Here is a 14,289-nt window from a genome sequence, read left to right as displayed (position 1 = left end):
GTCATGATGATAGTTGTTCATGTATCAGCGGAATGTCAATGTATCGCGCTGCTGAACTCAACTTGGTGGACAAACATAATCATATAATAATCATTTATCTTGCTGTTTTTGGAACAAGTGATAAAGTTATAGACAAAACCATAAAAGGATTTCTTGAGCTTTCAGTACTTAGAGAATTGAGTGTCATACAGTAACAGCATTAAGGAGAGCAGGGCGCTCATCCATGCTCTCTCCAAGCCCAAAACCTCCAATCCAATAACCTGCAAAAGATATCTTGTGGTCAAGTTCAAAGAAAAATAGATAACCAAAAATAATTCCAAAGTGAAGCCAATCTCCTATAATAATCGATTAAAACAGGCCAATATCCTAAAATAATCACTTAATACCACTAAAACTATGCATAGACAAAAAAAAATTCAAATGATTCTAGCAATGGATAATTGAAAGGAGGATGGGTTTTATTTCCTACTTCTTGCACAAAGGTATGTGGTTTTTTTTTTTTTTTTTTTCTGTTTAGAAACAACAACATTCATTAAATACAACAAAAAATCACAAGGAAATATAAGACTAATGCTTAGATGACCATGTTGGTGGTCTATACAGTAAACACTAACAACATGGAAAGATATAAGTGAGGAGCTGGAGAGATTATGTTGGCATCATCAACTGTAACTTCTCCAAGCAATGACCGAATCTTCTTCACAAATAACTTAAGTTAATTGAAAAGATGGAGAAACCTGATACATTTCGACCGGCTACCTCTTGTGCACATCGCTGGCGTTCTTCTATACTAGACCCTCCAACAATGGCTCCAAAAACAGCTCCACCTGCCTATATTTTATAGATTAATTCATGCCCATTAACAACCAAACTACACAACAAGGAGTATGTCGCATAGATCTAAAGCATGTCACTAATGAGCTCACAATTTACTAGTTGCCACTGACAAAATTGAATGATCAAAAAGAAAACCCACAACATATGAGAGCAATCACCTTGAAATTCATGAAAACCTTTTGTTGATCCCACTTTTTATTCACATTTCTTCATCATAAATGAAGGTATCAAAACAGAGAGGCAAATGGGTTTCATGTCCATGAGTATGCAACAACACATTAATAGGGAGATGTCCCACATGTCATAGCTCCTAAAGATTTTAAAATTGCTGAACTAGCAAATAGCATAAAATTGCAACATCAAGTTTCATGTAAAATATCAAACAATGAATTATGACTAACAATAAAAGTCAGAAACATCCTAACACAGTAACTCACAATGTCCAACTATTGGTTTCAGATTCTGATAGAAATTAAGACTAGAAAGAGGGGGGAAAGCACACACACATCATAGCTCCTAAAGATTTTTAAATTGATTAACTAGCAAATAGCATAACATTGCTTAGTCAAGTTTCATTTAAAATCTCCAACAATGCATTATGACTTACAAGTAAAGTCAGAAACATCCTAACACAGTAGCTCACAATGTGCAAATATTGGCTTCAGATTATGATAGAAATTAAGACCAGAAAGACGGGGGGAAACACACACACACATCTTAACACATTAACTCACAATATCCAGATATTGGTTTCAGATTATGATAGAAATTAAGACCAGAAAGACAGGGGAAACACACACACACGTATAGTTCTTACTGGGCTTAATGCAATGCATTCATCAAGCCATCTTATAGTTCGATCCACCGAGGTCTTGTTTCTCTTTTCAGATACCCAAGTAGGCACTTCATCAGCCAAAGTGGCCCATAGATTCGGCCTCAATGAAGAAATCAATTCCATGTATTCTACAGGTTTAATCTGAAAGCACACAATAAATTTAGAAATATTTACAAATTGATTATTAGAAAATTACTGAGTAAAAGTTACTCTGATCAAGAAGCTATATGGGCCAATTACCAAAAGACGACCGCAAGGAGTCTCAAATGATGCTCCAATTTTGTTTGTGCTGTTACACTCTGGAAGGCATTGAATAGAGTCCCTTCCTACAGCTGCAAGTACATAGTCATGCAGACCAAGCATTTGATGAAGTCCTCCAATATTTGATATCGTTTTAGGTGAAAGGCCTTCCAAACTGCAGAATTAAATAATGTCACGTAGCTTGCTCAATGAATAATTAAATTATACACAAGCAAACTAAATTTATTCTCTCCTGGAAGTGTTTCCATTGGTAATTTGTATGCTTCAAAGTTTCTTGAAATATTACGCTTTACACAGTCCTAAATCTATTAGGCACTAGTGGTTTCTACAGCACTTTTACTGTCTTCCAACCTCTCTTTGGAGCATTAATGAATATTTAAGGCACTAGCCATTGGAGCATTAGTAACTCTTCACACTCCTTGTAACCACTCCTCAATGTCTTCTTTACATGGCTTTGTCTAAGGAATCCAATACACAATTCAGAATCTCTCTACTTCTCCATTAGTTTTGCTCTGTCCAAAAAATTATCCTTAGTTCTTCCATTCTAACAGGGTTGCTTAGATAGATAGGTCCACCAACCAACCTGATATTGAGAATGCACCCTTACCAGCTTTCTCTAGCAGTTGCCAAATCCTGGAGACCGACTTCCACCACCCTGCTGCATCAGACTACAGTCTCGACTCTCGAGGGACAAAATTGGTTCCCTCAACTATGCCAATCCAATAAGCACTATTCCATGTTTATTTTCATTTCCATTTCTCCATTGTTATCAGACACATATTGTAAGCAACTTTTTTGAATAATAAAACTACTTGAAGTTCAGTTTTAGATTATCTGGCACTCATTCATCCAAAACCAAGTACACATTTTTTCCCAAAACCATTAGCAAACATTTCAAAATACAAAAACACTTTTCAACTATGCTCAAGCAACCCAATTCACAAACAACTTTAATGCACTAACTATAATATTAAAAAAAAAAAAAAAAAGGGAGGAAAAGTGCAGGGGGTGGAGTGGAAAATACTTACAAGTGCAAGGGGCAGACTTGGAGTAGATGGGAATCAGGAGAAGGAAGAGAGGGAAGGAAGTCAGGGGGGATAAAAAAGGGCAGCCCTTTACGTGTAGAAAGGAGAAGAGAAGGTGTCTCTATTGGGCTCGGGCAGCGGCCCAGCTGCAGCACCCCTGAACGTGCCCTTCCGTTGTTCCATGCCTTTACTGCGAACTTCATGCTCTGTCTCTCTTGCTTCGTTCTTGTTCTTGTTCTTGTTCTTGTCCTTGACGGAGACAAGAAAGTCTCTGGTAAACTATATGTCTGCCTCGCTGCAAGAAACCTTGGATTTTGCTCAAACCTTTATGCTATTTTGGCCCTATTGGGTGGGACGAACCCAGCCCAGCCCAATATTGTTTTTATGAAACAATCCTTTTCCCCTCTCCCGCGTTGAATATAATTAAATTATATATATATATATATATATAACAAAAATTGGTACCATTTGCAATTAAATCGACTTACTACTTAGCAAACAAGCGTATGATTTCACCAATTAAATTAATAATAAAATTTTAACAGAAAGGTAGGTTTTTCTAGATTGAAGTCCGTAATTTATATGAAATTTACCTATCCAAGTAAGTGGTTTGGCAATCCAAAATAAATTGTCTTAGTTGCATGTGCTGTAGTTTTTTTTATAACACCTAAGTTAAAACAGGCAAAAATTTATTTGTACATATAAGTGAGTCATTTGTTGCCCATTATTAAGGATGTCAATTTTTGATACTAAACCCTAAATAAAATTAAAGAGTTACAGTTGAGGAGTTTGACCCGTTTAATTTAATGTGTCGAATTAGCGTTAACCTATATAGTCTTATATTCATATCTTGACACAACCCGAACTTGACATGCAAACACAAATTGTCACCTATATCCATTACTAACAATTTATATAGCAAATTATTAGAGATTAAAAAAAAACAAAAAAAAAAACGAAAAGATATTGACTACTGACTAGGTCATAGGTGTCTTTTGGGAACTCCACCTACCATCAAAATTCAAAAGATTCTCAATTAGTTTACTTCATTATATAAGTTGTCTAAATATTCTTGTTGAGAAAAAGGGAGGAATTTCTTGAAAGAAATATTGGATGGTCTTAGACTTATCTTAACCTCAAAAGGTTTTTTCTCACACTTATAAAGTGACCACCAACTCCTTCCACAACCGATGTGGGATAATCCCAACAATTTTTTCCTCACACATCAACCCTTGGGTCGTAGCAGTAACAACCCGTTTCTCCCGTGGACTGTTGGGCTGAGATTTGTTGGTAAATCTGGGCTCTGATATCAGTATTGGATGGTCTTGACCTATCTCAACCCCAAAAACTAGCTCAAGAGGTGAGACTTTCTCTCACACTTATAAACTGACCACCAAACTCTTCTACAACCGATGTGGAATAACTCCAACAAGAAATTAAGAAAAGCAAAATGGGTTTAAATGCTGGCATGTTATGAAATTCTAGATGAAAAAAGTCGAGTTAAATTAGTGTAAACTAGTTACAGAAAATGGATATAAAACAAATTACATAATCAAATAATTTATTGCTAATAATAGAGAGACGGGCTTTGGTTCATTCTACTACAAAGTTTGCTGTTTTAAAAAGAGAGAAATAAGAAATTACAAATGCAAATATTGTTTGAAGGTCCATCAAAAAGCAGTGAGAATAGTGGGGCTTTAATTTACACAATTGGCTGCTGGCTACCTGCAGATTTTTTATTTAAATCATCTAAATTATTGCTGATAAAGACTCAGTCGTGTTCTTTAACCTTGAATAATCCTACAAATTGTTAAATGATGGAGTTGAGTATTGCGATGAGTAAGAGAGAAAAGTGATATTTGGTCAAAACCAGAAATGTATAGTTGTACTGGGTAGTTGATAGATCGTTGTCCAGAGACTAAATGTAAGAAAGTTTTCATGGGCTTATTTGTTCAATCAAGTTTCAATCAAGTTTTGGACAGTTCGTCTTCCTGTATTGAAAAGTAAACTTTATATGGTCTCTCTCACATTTTTGCTCAAATTACTTACAATCTGAATGAAAAATTGTTGGGATCTAAATCCAAACAAATGGTGTTCTAAATGATTCAAACAGCAAGAAAATTATGAGGCCTGCTTGTTCGAACGAGTTTCAGGGCCTGTTTGGGATTGTGTTTGAAGGACTTAAAGTGTTTTTAATACTTAAAAAGTCCGTTTAAAGAAAAAAAATACTTGTTTGATAAAAAAAATTACAAGCGTTTTTAAAGGTTCAAAATGTCTAAAAATGGCCAAAAAAATACTTTTGGCAAAAACTTAAAAGTGAAACTTTTGCCCAAAAAACTCTTTTTGATTTAAAAACTCTATTTCTCAAACGCAATTTTAAACAGACTCTCAGACCATTCATCTATTGTTCGATCGGATAGGTCTTAAAGAGAATATCTCACATTTCCTACCCCCAATTACTAGCTATCTGAATAGAAAATTGGGAACATCACTATTAGATTACTCCAAGCAAAAATTCAAGCCATTATAATTAGGTCGGAAAGCTTTTCAATAATGAAAGACAAAAAAGTTATACCTACTCAATTATGCCCTTTCAACTCCTAAACTTGGATTTTTTTTCCCCAAGGGCCAGCACACCAAGCCCTTGGAAGGCATTATTTTATCGTCCTATCTTCAACCCCCCAACTACGTCATTAGAAAAACCCCTTCAACTACATCAAATCTCCATATAGAAAAAAAGAAAAAAGAAAAATTGGTTACAATAATTCAAAAAGCTCTTGCAGATCTACCAACCTGCACCAACAGCTACCTTAGTGGCTTTCATGTCTACATCATGCTAACTTCTTTGCTTCATCTCTAAAAAAAATTAAACAATCAGAAGAAAACCACAAACAATCATTGCTATTTACTCTCCTCCCTTCCGTTTCAAGTCTTCCAATGTCATCTGTTCATGGCTCCATCATCAAAAAAAGATTGTTGAATCACAACCTTAAATTCCTTATCACCTTACACGAATATAATTTCAGGTACTGATATTTTCATCTACCTCTCATGTTTTCTCCCATAAAAACAGAACTAAACAGATCCCCTGTCTCCTCCTCTTCATCAAGCTCCCCTGTTTTTTTCCCTTCATCACATACCTAAAACTTGAACCCCATTATATATTCTCTCTGTCTGTCTTTCTTTTTCCCCAAGACAAAATTGAAGGCCATCAAGAACAATGAAGCCCAAAACCCAATTCTCCATCAACCTCAAGCTCATCCTCCTCTGCTCTTTCTTTCTCATCCTCCTCCTCCTCCTAGTAAGATCAAGCTTTTCATCTTACCAGGCACCCATCTCAGAAACCCACCTGTCAAACTCAACAGAACCCATTCAAGAGCCACAATCAACAACACCAGAATGCTCATCCCTCCTCTTGAAACCAACATGCACCAAAACCCCACCTTCCCTAGCCAACGCCCTCATCCACTACGTCACAACCAACATCACCCCACAACAGACCCTCAAAGAAATCTCAGTGTCAGCAAGAATTCTAGCAAAGAAATCGCCGTGCAACTTCCTAGTCTTTGGCCTCGGCCACGACAGCCTCATGTGGACCTCCCTCAACCACGGCGGCCGTACAGTTTTCCTCGAAGAAGACAAGGCCTGGATCGAGCAAATCCTGGAACGTTTACCCACATTAGAGTCCTACCATGTTTCATACGACACCAAAGTTCACCAGGCCGACGAGCTGATGAAGATTGGAATGGGAGAAGACTGCAAATTTGTGAGCGATCCCAGATTCTCAAAATGCCAGCTTTCCCTCAAGGGATTTCCCAGTGAAGTCTACGACATTGAATGGGACTTGATTATGGTGGATGCGCCAACTGGGTATCACGATGATGCGCCGGGGAGGATGACTGCCATATACACAGCCGGGCTGATGGCGAGGAACAGAGAGGAAGGCGAGACGGATGTGTTTGTTCATGATGTTGATAGAGTTGTGGAGGACAAATTCTCCAAGGCGTTTCTCTGTGAAGGGTATCTGAGGGAACAAGAGGGGAGGATAAGGCATTTCAATAATCCAAGCCATAGGACTCGCCAGGGGAGACCCTTCTGCCCGTAGAGCTCTCTCTCTGCGTACCCTTTAAATGTTCTTATATAAATTCATGGCTTCTCATAAGATATTTTACTTGAGGGAATTGGAGCTGTGGGATTGTCGTTTTATATATGATGTATATTTTCAGTTGTCGCTGATTTTTCCGCTGGATGATTTATATATTATTGAGATTTTTAGGTGGTGGGTTTATTTTTCAAGAACTTTGGAGAAGACCAGAGGCTTTACCGAGTCAATCAATGCAGGTGACTCTCTTTGATCCTTTTCCACTACCATTCTGTGTGAGAAATAGGCTTTGAGCCCAAGAGAGTTTAAATCTAATTATGCTTTTTTTTTTTCTTTTTTTTTTTCCTTTTTTTTTTCTTTTTTTTTTTAAAGTAATCTAATTATGCATTTATTTGGGAATCATCTCTTTTTGCAATGAGAAAGTACTATCTTATATATTATATTTTTATTTTACAATTATTTCATAATATAATTTATCACGTAAAATATTTATTTTTTAATAATGACTGATTAAAGTTTTTATTGGAACTGCTAAATCAATATTATAAGATATTTGTAGGAAAAAATTTGATGTATATCATTACTATAATAGATTTACTATTATATTATGAATAATGTTATAAATCATATTTTTATTTTATAATTATTTTACAATTCTTCGTGATAGTTTCAACTAATTATTGAATCAATCATTGTTAAAAAAAAAAAATTCAAATGATTGTATGAAACACAAACATTAAGAAATAATTATAAAATAAAAATATAATAAATAGCATTGAGACTTCAAAAGATGCAAGGTGATATAGTGGGATCCCAAATTCAAAAGAAGTAATGCTACATACTCTCACTTTTTTATACTAATTTTCTCATATTTACATGTGGCTCTTATAAGTATCATTGAGTTAAAATTCCAAAAAAAAATAATAATAATAATCATCATAAATTCAAAAGCTGTCCCATAAAATACAAGTACAACAAAGCATGTCCTAATTATTAAGGTGGTACAACCGTCTATATAGAAAAGGGTGAAAGATATACCCACTTATTCGAATAATAATTTAAAGAAAATTAAAGTCGTCTCAAATGATATAATTTTTAAAATTATTATTAAATTTAATATAATCATTATTAAATTCCGACCTATTAACAATTTTAGAAATCACCGAATTTTTTAGTCCTCACTGCATCAATAAGATAAGCGTATAACAAGGTTCATGTAAACAATTGTCAAATCATGTCTAATGTTTGACAATTGATTATGACCTACCAACTACCACTATGGATTGCTTGGACAGGGGAAAATTATTCACCATAACATCATCATCACGGGTATTAAAAAAAAAAAAAAAAAACAATCACTAAGGACAATAGTAAAGAAAAAAGAAAAAGAAAAAGAAAAAAATATATATCATTGTAACTGATCCGAAAAAGAGTAATGCTATCAATTAATTTTTTATTTTATTTTATAGATTGATTCAAAAGTTAGTTAAAACGGTCGCATTAACCATACGAGATAGTTATAAAATAAAAATATGTTTCAGCAATACTCTTTTATTTTATTTTTTATTTTTTTTCGAAAGTGTATTGGGGTTTCAAAGAAATAAATACAAATAGTAACAATGAAAAAAGTGCTAGTCACATTTGTGCTATTATTCCAAAATGATTAATCAATTTGAAGCTTTCATAAAATCACTTATAAGAGAGTGACTTCCATATGGAGGTGGTACAAACTACAAAGCCTCACCGCTCAGCACGTGACACCTCAACATATTAGAATAAACCTAAATTGAAAGAAAAAACACTATCACACCAGATTATATCAAGTATATATATAAAAACAAATAATTAAAAAACCAATTAATTTTTTTTAAAAAAATAAAAAAATAAAAAAAATTGAAGGGGTGGCTGGCTCACCCCACTTGGGTGGCTCGCCAGCCACCCCAGATGGATGGAGGTGGCTGCGCGGCCACCCCTAGCCCATCTAGGGTGGCCGGCGGGCCACCCCAAGCCATGGAGTGGCTGCACGGACCACCCCTAGGCCATGGGGTGGCTCGCCGGGCACCCCAAGTGAGGATGGGGTGGCTGTGCGGGCCGCCCCAAGCAGATCTGGGGTGGCCGGCGAGCCACCCCATATGCGCCACCCTCACCCCTCCTGCACATTCTTAAAAAAAAATAAAAATAAAAAATTGAAGAAATCTTATATAATCAATTGTTTGGGGGCTTATATTCCTAATATGCTCTATTATGAGGTGTCAAATCCTCACTAGTGGGCACCAAGGGGTGGCTTTGTGCCACATCCGTATAGAAATTATTCTCTAAGAGCACTAGCAACAACTTTCCTTAGAGTTTCCTTAAATGTAAGAAATCATATTACTTTTTGATTCCATATATAAATAATAATAGGTTGCCTTATCATTTTTATGTATCATTTAAATATTCCTTAAATAAAATGGGAAAGAGAAAGAAAAAAATACATTTAAATATTGTTTTAAATAAATGTTAGAGAAAAGAGAGATGAAAGATTGAAACATTTTTATATTAAAATAAGGGTAATTGTATAGTAAGTCCATAAGTCAACCCTCCAAAATTTTTAAATCCTTAAGTTTTGTTTTTCAACTTTTTACTCATTGGGTCACCCTTAGACCGGTTGTCTTGGGGTGGCCAAACCACCCCCATGGTGTAAGGAGGTGGCCCAACCACACCCATGCGGTTGGTCTGGGGGTGGCCGAACCACCCCCATGGCCTAAAGGGGTGGTTCGACCACCCTCATACGGCCGGTCTGGAGGTGGTTCGAGCCATGGGATGGCCAAGCCACCCCCAGGGCCCAAGGGGGTGGCCAAGGGCTAAACCCTCAAATATTTTTTTGAGGGTTTGGCCTTAGGGGGTGGCTCCCTTTTGGGGGTGGTTCGGCCACCCCTGTCTTTTCTTTTTAAATTTTTTTTAAAAGTTTTTAATTTTTAGATTTAAATTTTTAAAATAAATTCAAAAAAATTAATATTTTAATGAGGTAAAACGGTGCGTTTTGACCAAAATTAACGGTTGTTAAAAAATTTTGACGACTATTTCGAATCTTCGATTGACCGAGGGAGTAAAAAGTTGAAAAAAAAAAAAAAAAAACTTAGGAATTTAAAAATTTTGGAGAGTTGGCTCAGGGACTTATTATACAATTACCCTTAAAATAATGTCGAAAGAACTAAAAGTGCTACCCTCAATCTAGGATAATAATTTTGCTTTCCAGGGTGTTCCGTTGATACCAAGAGAATATGTTTTAGGTAATTTTTTGTTGAGTTTTTCCTACATTTAGGAAAATGAATAAGATTTAAGGAAACTGCTGTTAGTGCACTAAGAGCCTATTAGCAAATACTGTGAAACTTAGTACCCATAAGTATTATCAAGAGAGTATGTTTCAAGTAATTTTTTTTTTTTTTAATAAGTTTTTCCTATATTTAGAAATGGAATTAAATTTTAGTGAAGTTGCTTCCAGTGATTTAGTAAGCAATGTGAGACTTAGAGCATGTTTGAGAAATAGAGCTTTTAAGTAAAAAAAAAAACGTTTTTTGGTAAAAGCTTTATTTTTAAGCTTTTACCAAAAGTGCTTTTTGGCTATTTTTGGAGTTTTTAGACTCTTAAAAGCGCTTTTAATTTATTTATCAAACGGGTATTTTTTTCTTCAAAGAACATTTTGAGTATTAAAAACACCTTTAAACCCTTCAAACACACACTAAAACAGGCCATTAGCACTCATAAATATATTTTATGAACTATTCACTCCCTATGTAGGCTACTCATCTTCTTAATATGAAAACAAAGTGTTACACTCAACGAGAACCATGCAATGAGAGACAATCCACAATGCGCAAAAAATATTAATTTAAGCATATGGGTGTTCTCCTATTTATGCACCCGATAGGCTACTCATCTTCTTAATATGAAAACAAAGTGTTACTCCCGACATAATCATGCAATGAGAGACAATTCACAATGCACAAAAAATGTTAATTTAAGCATATGAGTGTTCTCCAATCTATGCACCGGACTAGGTCATATGTGCTTATTCCTTCTTATTGCGGGGTTCTGTTGGCTTGGAGTACAATGTCCGACCACCTAATTGTTCATGTTTTATTCACCTCAACCGGGTGAGCAAAGCTCCAGCCATGGGCAAATTGTTCTAATATATTTTCGATTTTCTAAATGACCATTTTATTGTAAAAATGATTTAAATTCACTTCTTTGTAGCCTGAGGTCCTAATAGACGTTTAAATGGAAGAAAATAAAAAACCAAAAAAGAAAAAAGAAAAAAAGGACATTTTTTTGCTAAACTTGGTGCACGGAAATCCTGCTCCCAAACAGAGCATATAAAACCCACGTAGCCAAACAGAAACCTTATCGCCTGCAAACTACTCTCTCCCTCCGTCTCTCAGTCTCTCTGTAATTGAATATTAGCAATGGCGAAAACGAAGAAGCGGTTGATGTCGTCGGCGCCATGGAGGGGCGAAGAGGAGGCTGCCGAGGAGTTTCGGGACGCGAAGCTCAAAGTCACGAAGCAGCCTGGAGCCGAACCTGTAATGCACGTCCCTCGCAAAACCAAGGACAAGTCCAAGCGCCACGGTCACCAAGATGACGACGATGATGATTCCCTCGAGATTGACCCCCAGCTCCGCTACAGCTTTCAGCGCAACTACCAGGTCTCTCTCTCTCTCTGGTTGGTAGTTGATTTTGTGTTGGGGTTTATTAATGAATTTTGTTTGTTTTTTTTTGTAAAGGATTGCGTTTCTCTGCTTACCCAATTGAGATAATTCTTGATTACTTGCTTTAAAATTGTGTATCTGTGGTTACCCAATTCGTGGTTTCTTGATTACTAGCTTGCGGTTGTTTTGTGATTATTAGTTAGACCCTTTTGCAGAGTTGGTTGCTCATAGCTATTTCTTAGTTGTTTAAATGGATTTGATTATCTGTTGTTTCATTTGTTTAGAGATGATACTGTAAGTTTCCACATTTAACAAAGTCCTATATTCTACCAGTTGGGTCAAGGAACTTATTGCCACACTAAACCAAACAGAATAGAGTGTTTCAAGTGATGGACCATGGCAAGTGATGCTAGTTTAAACATTCTCCTTTCCTGCGTAGCTAATTAGCAATACAATGATTTGTGTTCCCCTGTCTATACTATTTTAAGAGTTGCCATCTCCAACATCCTTTGTCTGCATCAAAGCATGACACTTTTGTCAATGTCCACAAGATTTTGTTGATAAGTAATGCAAATTCATTAAACTAATACACATGAAGTATATAAGAGAGCCTCAAAAGTAAAGAAAATGACGAACAAAATTCCAAAACCTTAATATTAGAATCGAGCAAAAGCTATTCCATGCTACTCTCCATGTATAAAGGGATTGTAACTCATCTTCTTCGGCTCATCCATCCCAGTCTCATGATCTTCAAAGCTCCTTGTATCCCGCATTCTCCAAAGACACTACATCAAACACAATGGAGCCAACCTCCACATTATTAAAAGATAAAGATGACTTACAGAATTTGGGCTTCCAAAATCTGAAGCATGAATGAGGGAGAGATCATTTGAGTGCTAGAGCAATTTTGTTGCTGTCTCTCCTCTTCTGATTGGTGACTTGTACAGGCGCCTGCTGGCATTTAAACTTATGACCTCATCCTCCATCCCATTTTCATATTGGAATCATATGCATTTTGAGGAACAGATTTTTGGCAACTTTGTCTTCTATAAACTTGTGATAAAGATCTACTAAACATGGGCAATGATTGCTAGAAGTAACTCTAAACTCCTGCTATTCAGACAGATCGGTTATTTTATCTGACTGCTAAAAATAACCCGTAGAGCTTTGCTTGTCTTCTTTTAGTGTGGTGGCCTTTTTTGTGATTTTCACAGAGCAATACCAATCTGAATCTTTTAGGGTGGAATGCATGCAAGTGCATATTGCCATAACAGTCCTTCATCAGCAATGAGTGGGACCAGGTTTACTTTCAAGACATGGTCTTATCATATTCTTGATCATAAAATGCTTTATCTTGCATGTATTCAATTTGATTTTGGAAAGAACTTTTCTACCAGCAGTTTTTTTTTTTTTTTTTGAAATTGACACTCTAGATGGTTGACTCTTGATATAATTGATGCATGAGGTGAGGTTTATGCATTGTGGTGTCTTCCATGGTTGTAGATTACTGAATTTGATTGGTGAAAGCAATCAACATTCTCATTGCTATTAATGAGTAAAGGCATGTTGGGGTATATCATATATTATCTTAACATACCATAGCTTTTCAGTCACTCACTGCTTGATTAACGCAGATTTACATTTTTGTTTTAGTTGGTACTCAACAAAATTTTTACTCCATATCTATTCCAGTTGCTTCCTTTAAAGACGTTTGCATCTTGATTTGTTCTTACTTGAATTTGAGATATAATACGTTTTTGTATATGCAGTTTCTTCAACGGGTATTCAGCACTGACACCCTTGTGAAACCTCTTCCACCTGCCATGGCCTACAATGTTTCCCGCAACTTGAACTTCTTCACACGCATTTTCACTCAATTCTTTGGTAAGTTCATTCCTTGTGCTTTTTTGGTGGTGGAGAAGATGGAAATGATACAAATTGTGTAGTACAATCCAACAATTTGAACCTTTTAGTTCTAAGGATTTCTATTTGTAGCTCTCCTTTTCAGTGACTACAGTTTAGGACTTTTGTTCCCCCCTCCACACACACACACATATCTTTTTCTTTCACTGAAGCTGGAGTAGGGGTATTTCTGCAGCATAATAAGTATGCTTGTGGAGCTTCTGAACCTTTTTTAATGCATTTGGGCCATCGGATCTATACTTTCACTAGAACTAATATTTTCAAGGGCTCGACTCCTACATGTTTTCCGAAGATAAAAATTATATAAATTTAGGGAGACGGTTATGCGTCTCTATCTCTGAAATAAACACATTGTAAACAAATTAGTAATAAGAATTAGAAGTCTTAGATTGAAAGAGATTCTCAATGTCCAATAAAGGTACTTTCTCCTATCCCTCTCCCTTGTATTGCTTAGAAAAATTAAAAGGGTACTTTATCTCACCAAACTTTTAAGCTCAGATTGGTTGAAATTACGCCTGAAGCTGAATCTCGTTTTTGATCCTTTCCAAGAATTAAGCTAATCTTGGTCTTATGATTGCACCCAAGTTCATTGGAAGTTGAAGGATTAGGTCATGTGAT

The 14,289-nt window shown here is 35.9% G+C and overlaps 4 protein-coding genes across 4 annotated transcripts in view; 2 read left to right on the top strand and 2 right to left on the bottom strand.

The window, feature by feature from the left end:
- Positions 1-274: 274 nt before the first annotated feature.
- Positions 275-3,254, bottom strand: LOC132180771 (uncharacterized). Its single transcript, XM_059593712.1, has 4 exons — positions 2,962-3,254; positions 1,913-2,087; positions 1,655-1,813; positions 275-831 (listed from the first exon to the last, which is right to left on the bottom strand). The coding sequence occupies exons 1-4, from the start codon at positions 3,159-3,161 to the stop codon at positions 700-702; spliced, it is 666 nt and encodes a 221-aa protein (XP_059449695.1). The 5' UTR covers positions 3,162-3,254; the 3' UTR covers positions 275-699.
- Positions 3,255-5,621: 2,367 nt separating this feature from the next.
- Positions 5,622-7,233, top strand: LOC132181481 (glucuronoxylan 4-O-methyltransferase 3-like). Its single transcript, XM_059594726.1, has one exon. It carries the CDS (start codon positions 6,179-6,181, stop codon positions 7,061-7,063), a length of 885 nt encoding a protein of 294 aa, XP_059450709.1. The 5' UTR covers positions 5,622-6,178; the 3' UTR covers positions 7,064-7,233.
- A 4,204-nt stretch (positions 7,234-11,437) lies between these two features.
- LOC132182516 (uncharacterized) lies at positions 11,438-14,282 on the top strand. Its single transcript, XM_059595783.1, has 2 exons — positions 11,438-11,745; positions 13,518-14,282. Exons 1-2 carry the CDS (start codon positions 11,506-11,508, stop codon positions 13,692-13,694), a joined length of 417 nt encoding a protein of 138 aa, XP_059451766.1. The 5' UTR covers positions 11,438-11,505; the 3' UTR covers positions 13,695-14,282.
- The window catches only part of LOC132182038 (uncharacterized), a 3,874-nt gene continuing 3,587 nt past the window's right edge, over positions 14,003-14,289 (bottom strand). The window contains exons 7-8 of the mRNA XM_059595247.1: positions 14,153-14,211; positions 14,003-14,008 (exon numbers count right to left, since the gene is read on the bottom strand). Coding sequence (XP_059451230.1) covers positions 14,003-14,008; positions 14,153-14,211 — 65 coding nt within the window. The remainder of the gene's footprint in view (positions 14,009-14,152; positions 14,212-14,289) is intronic.

This window comes from Corylus avellana, chromosome ca5, assembly GCF_901000735.1.
Source record: "Corylus avellana chromosome ca5, CavTom2PMs-1.0".
In the NCBI taxonomy this organism is placed as follows: Eukaryota; Viridiplantae; Streptophyta; class Magnoliopsida; order Fagales; family Betulaceae; genus Corylus; species Corylus avellana.
Note: the sequence above shows the minus strand (reverse complement) of the source record. Positions and strands in the feature narration are given on the sequence as shown.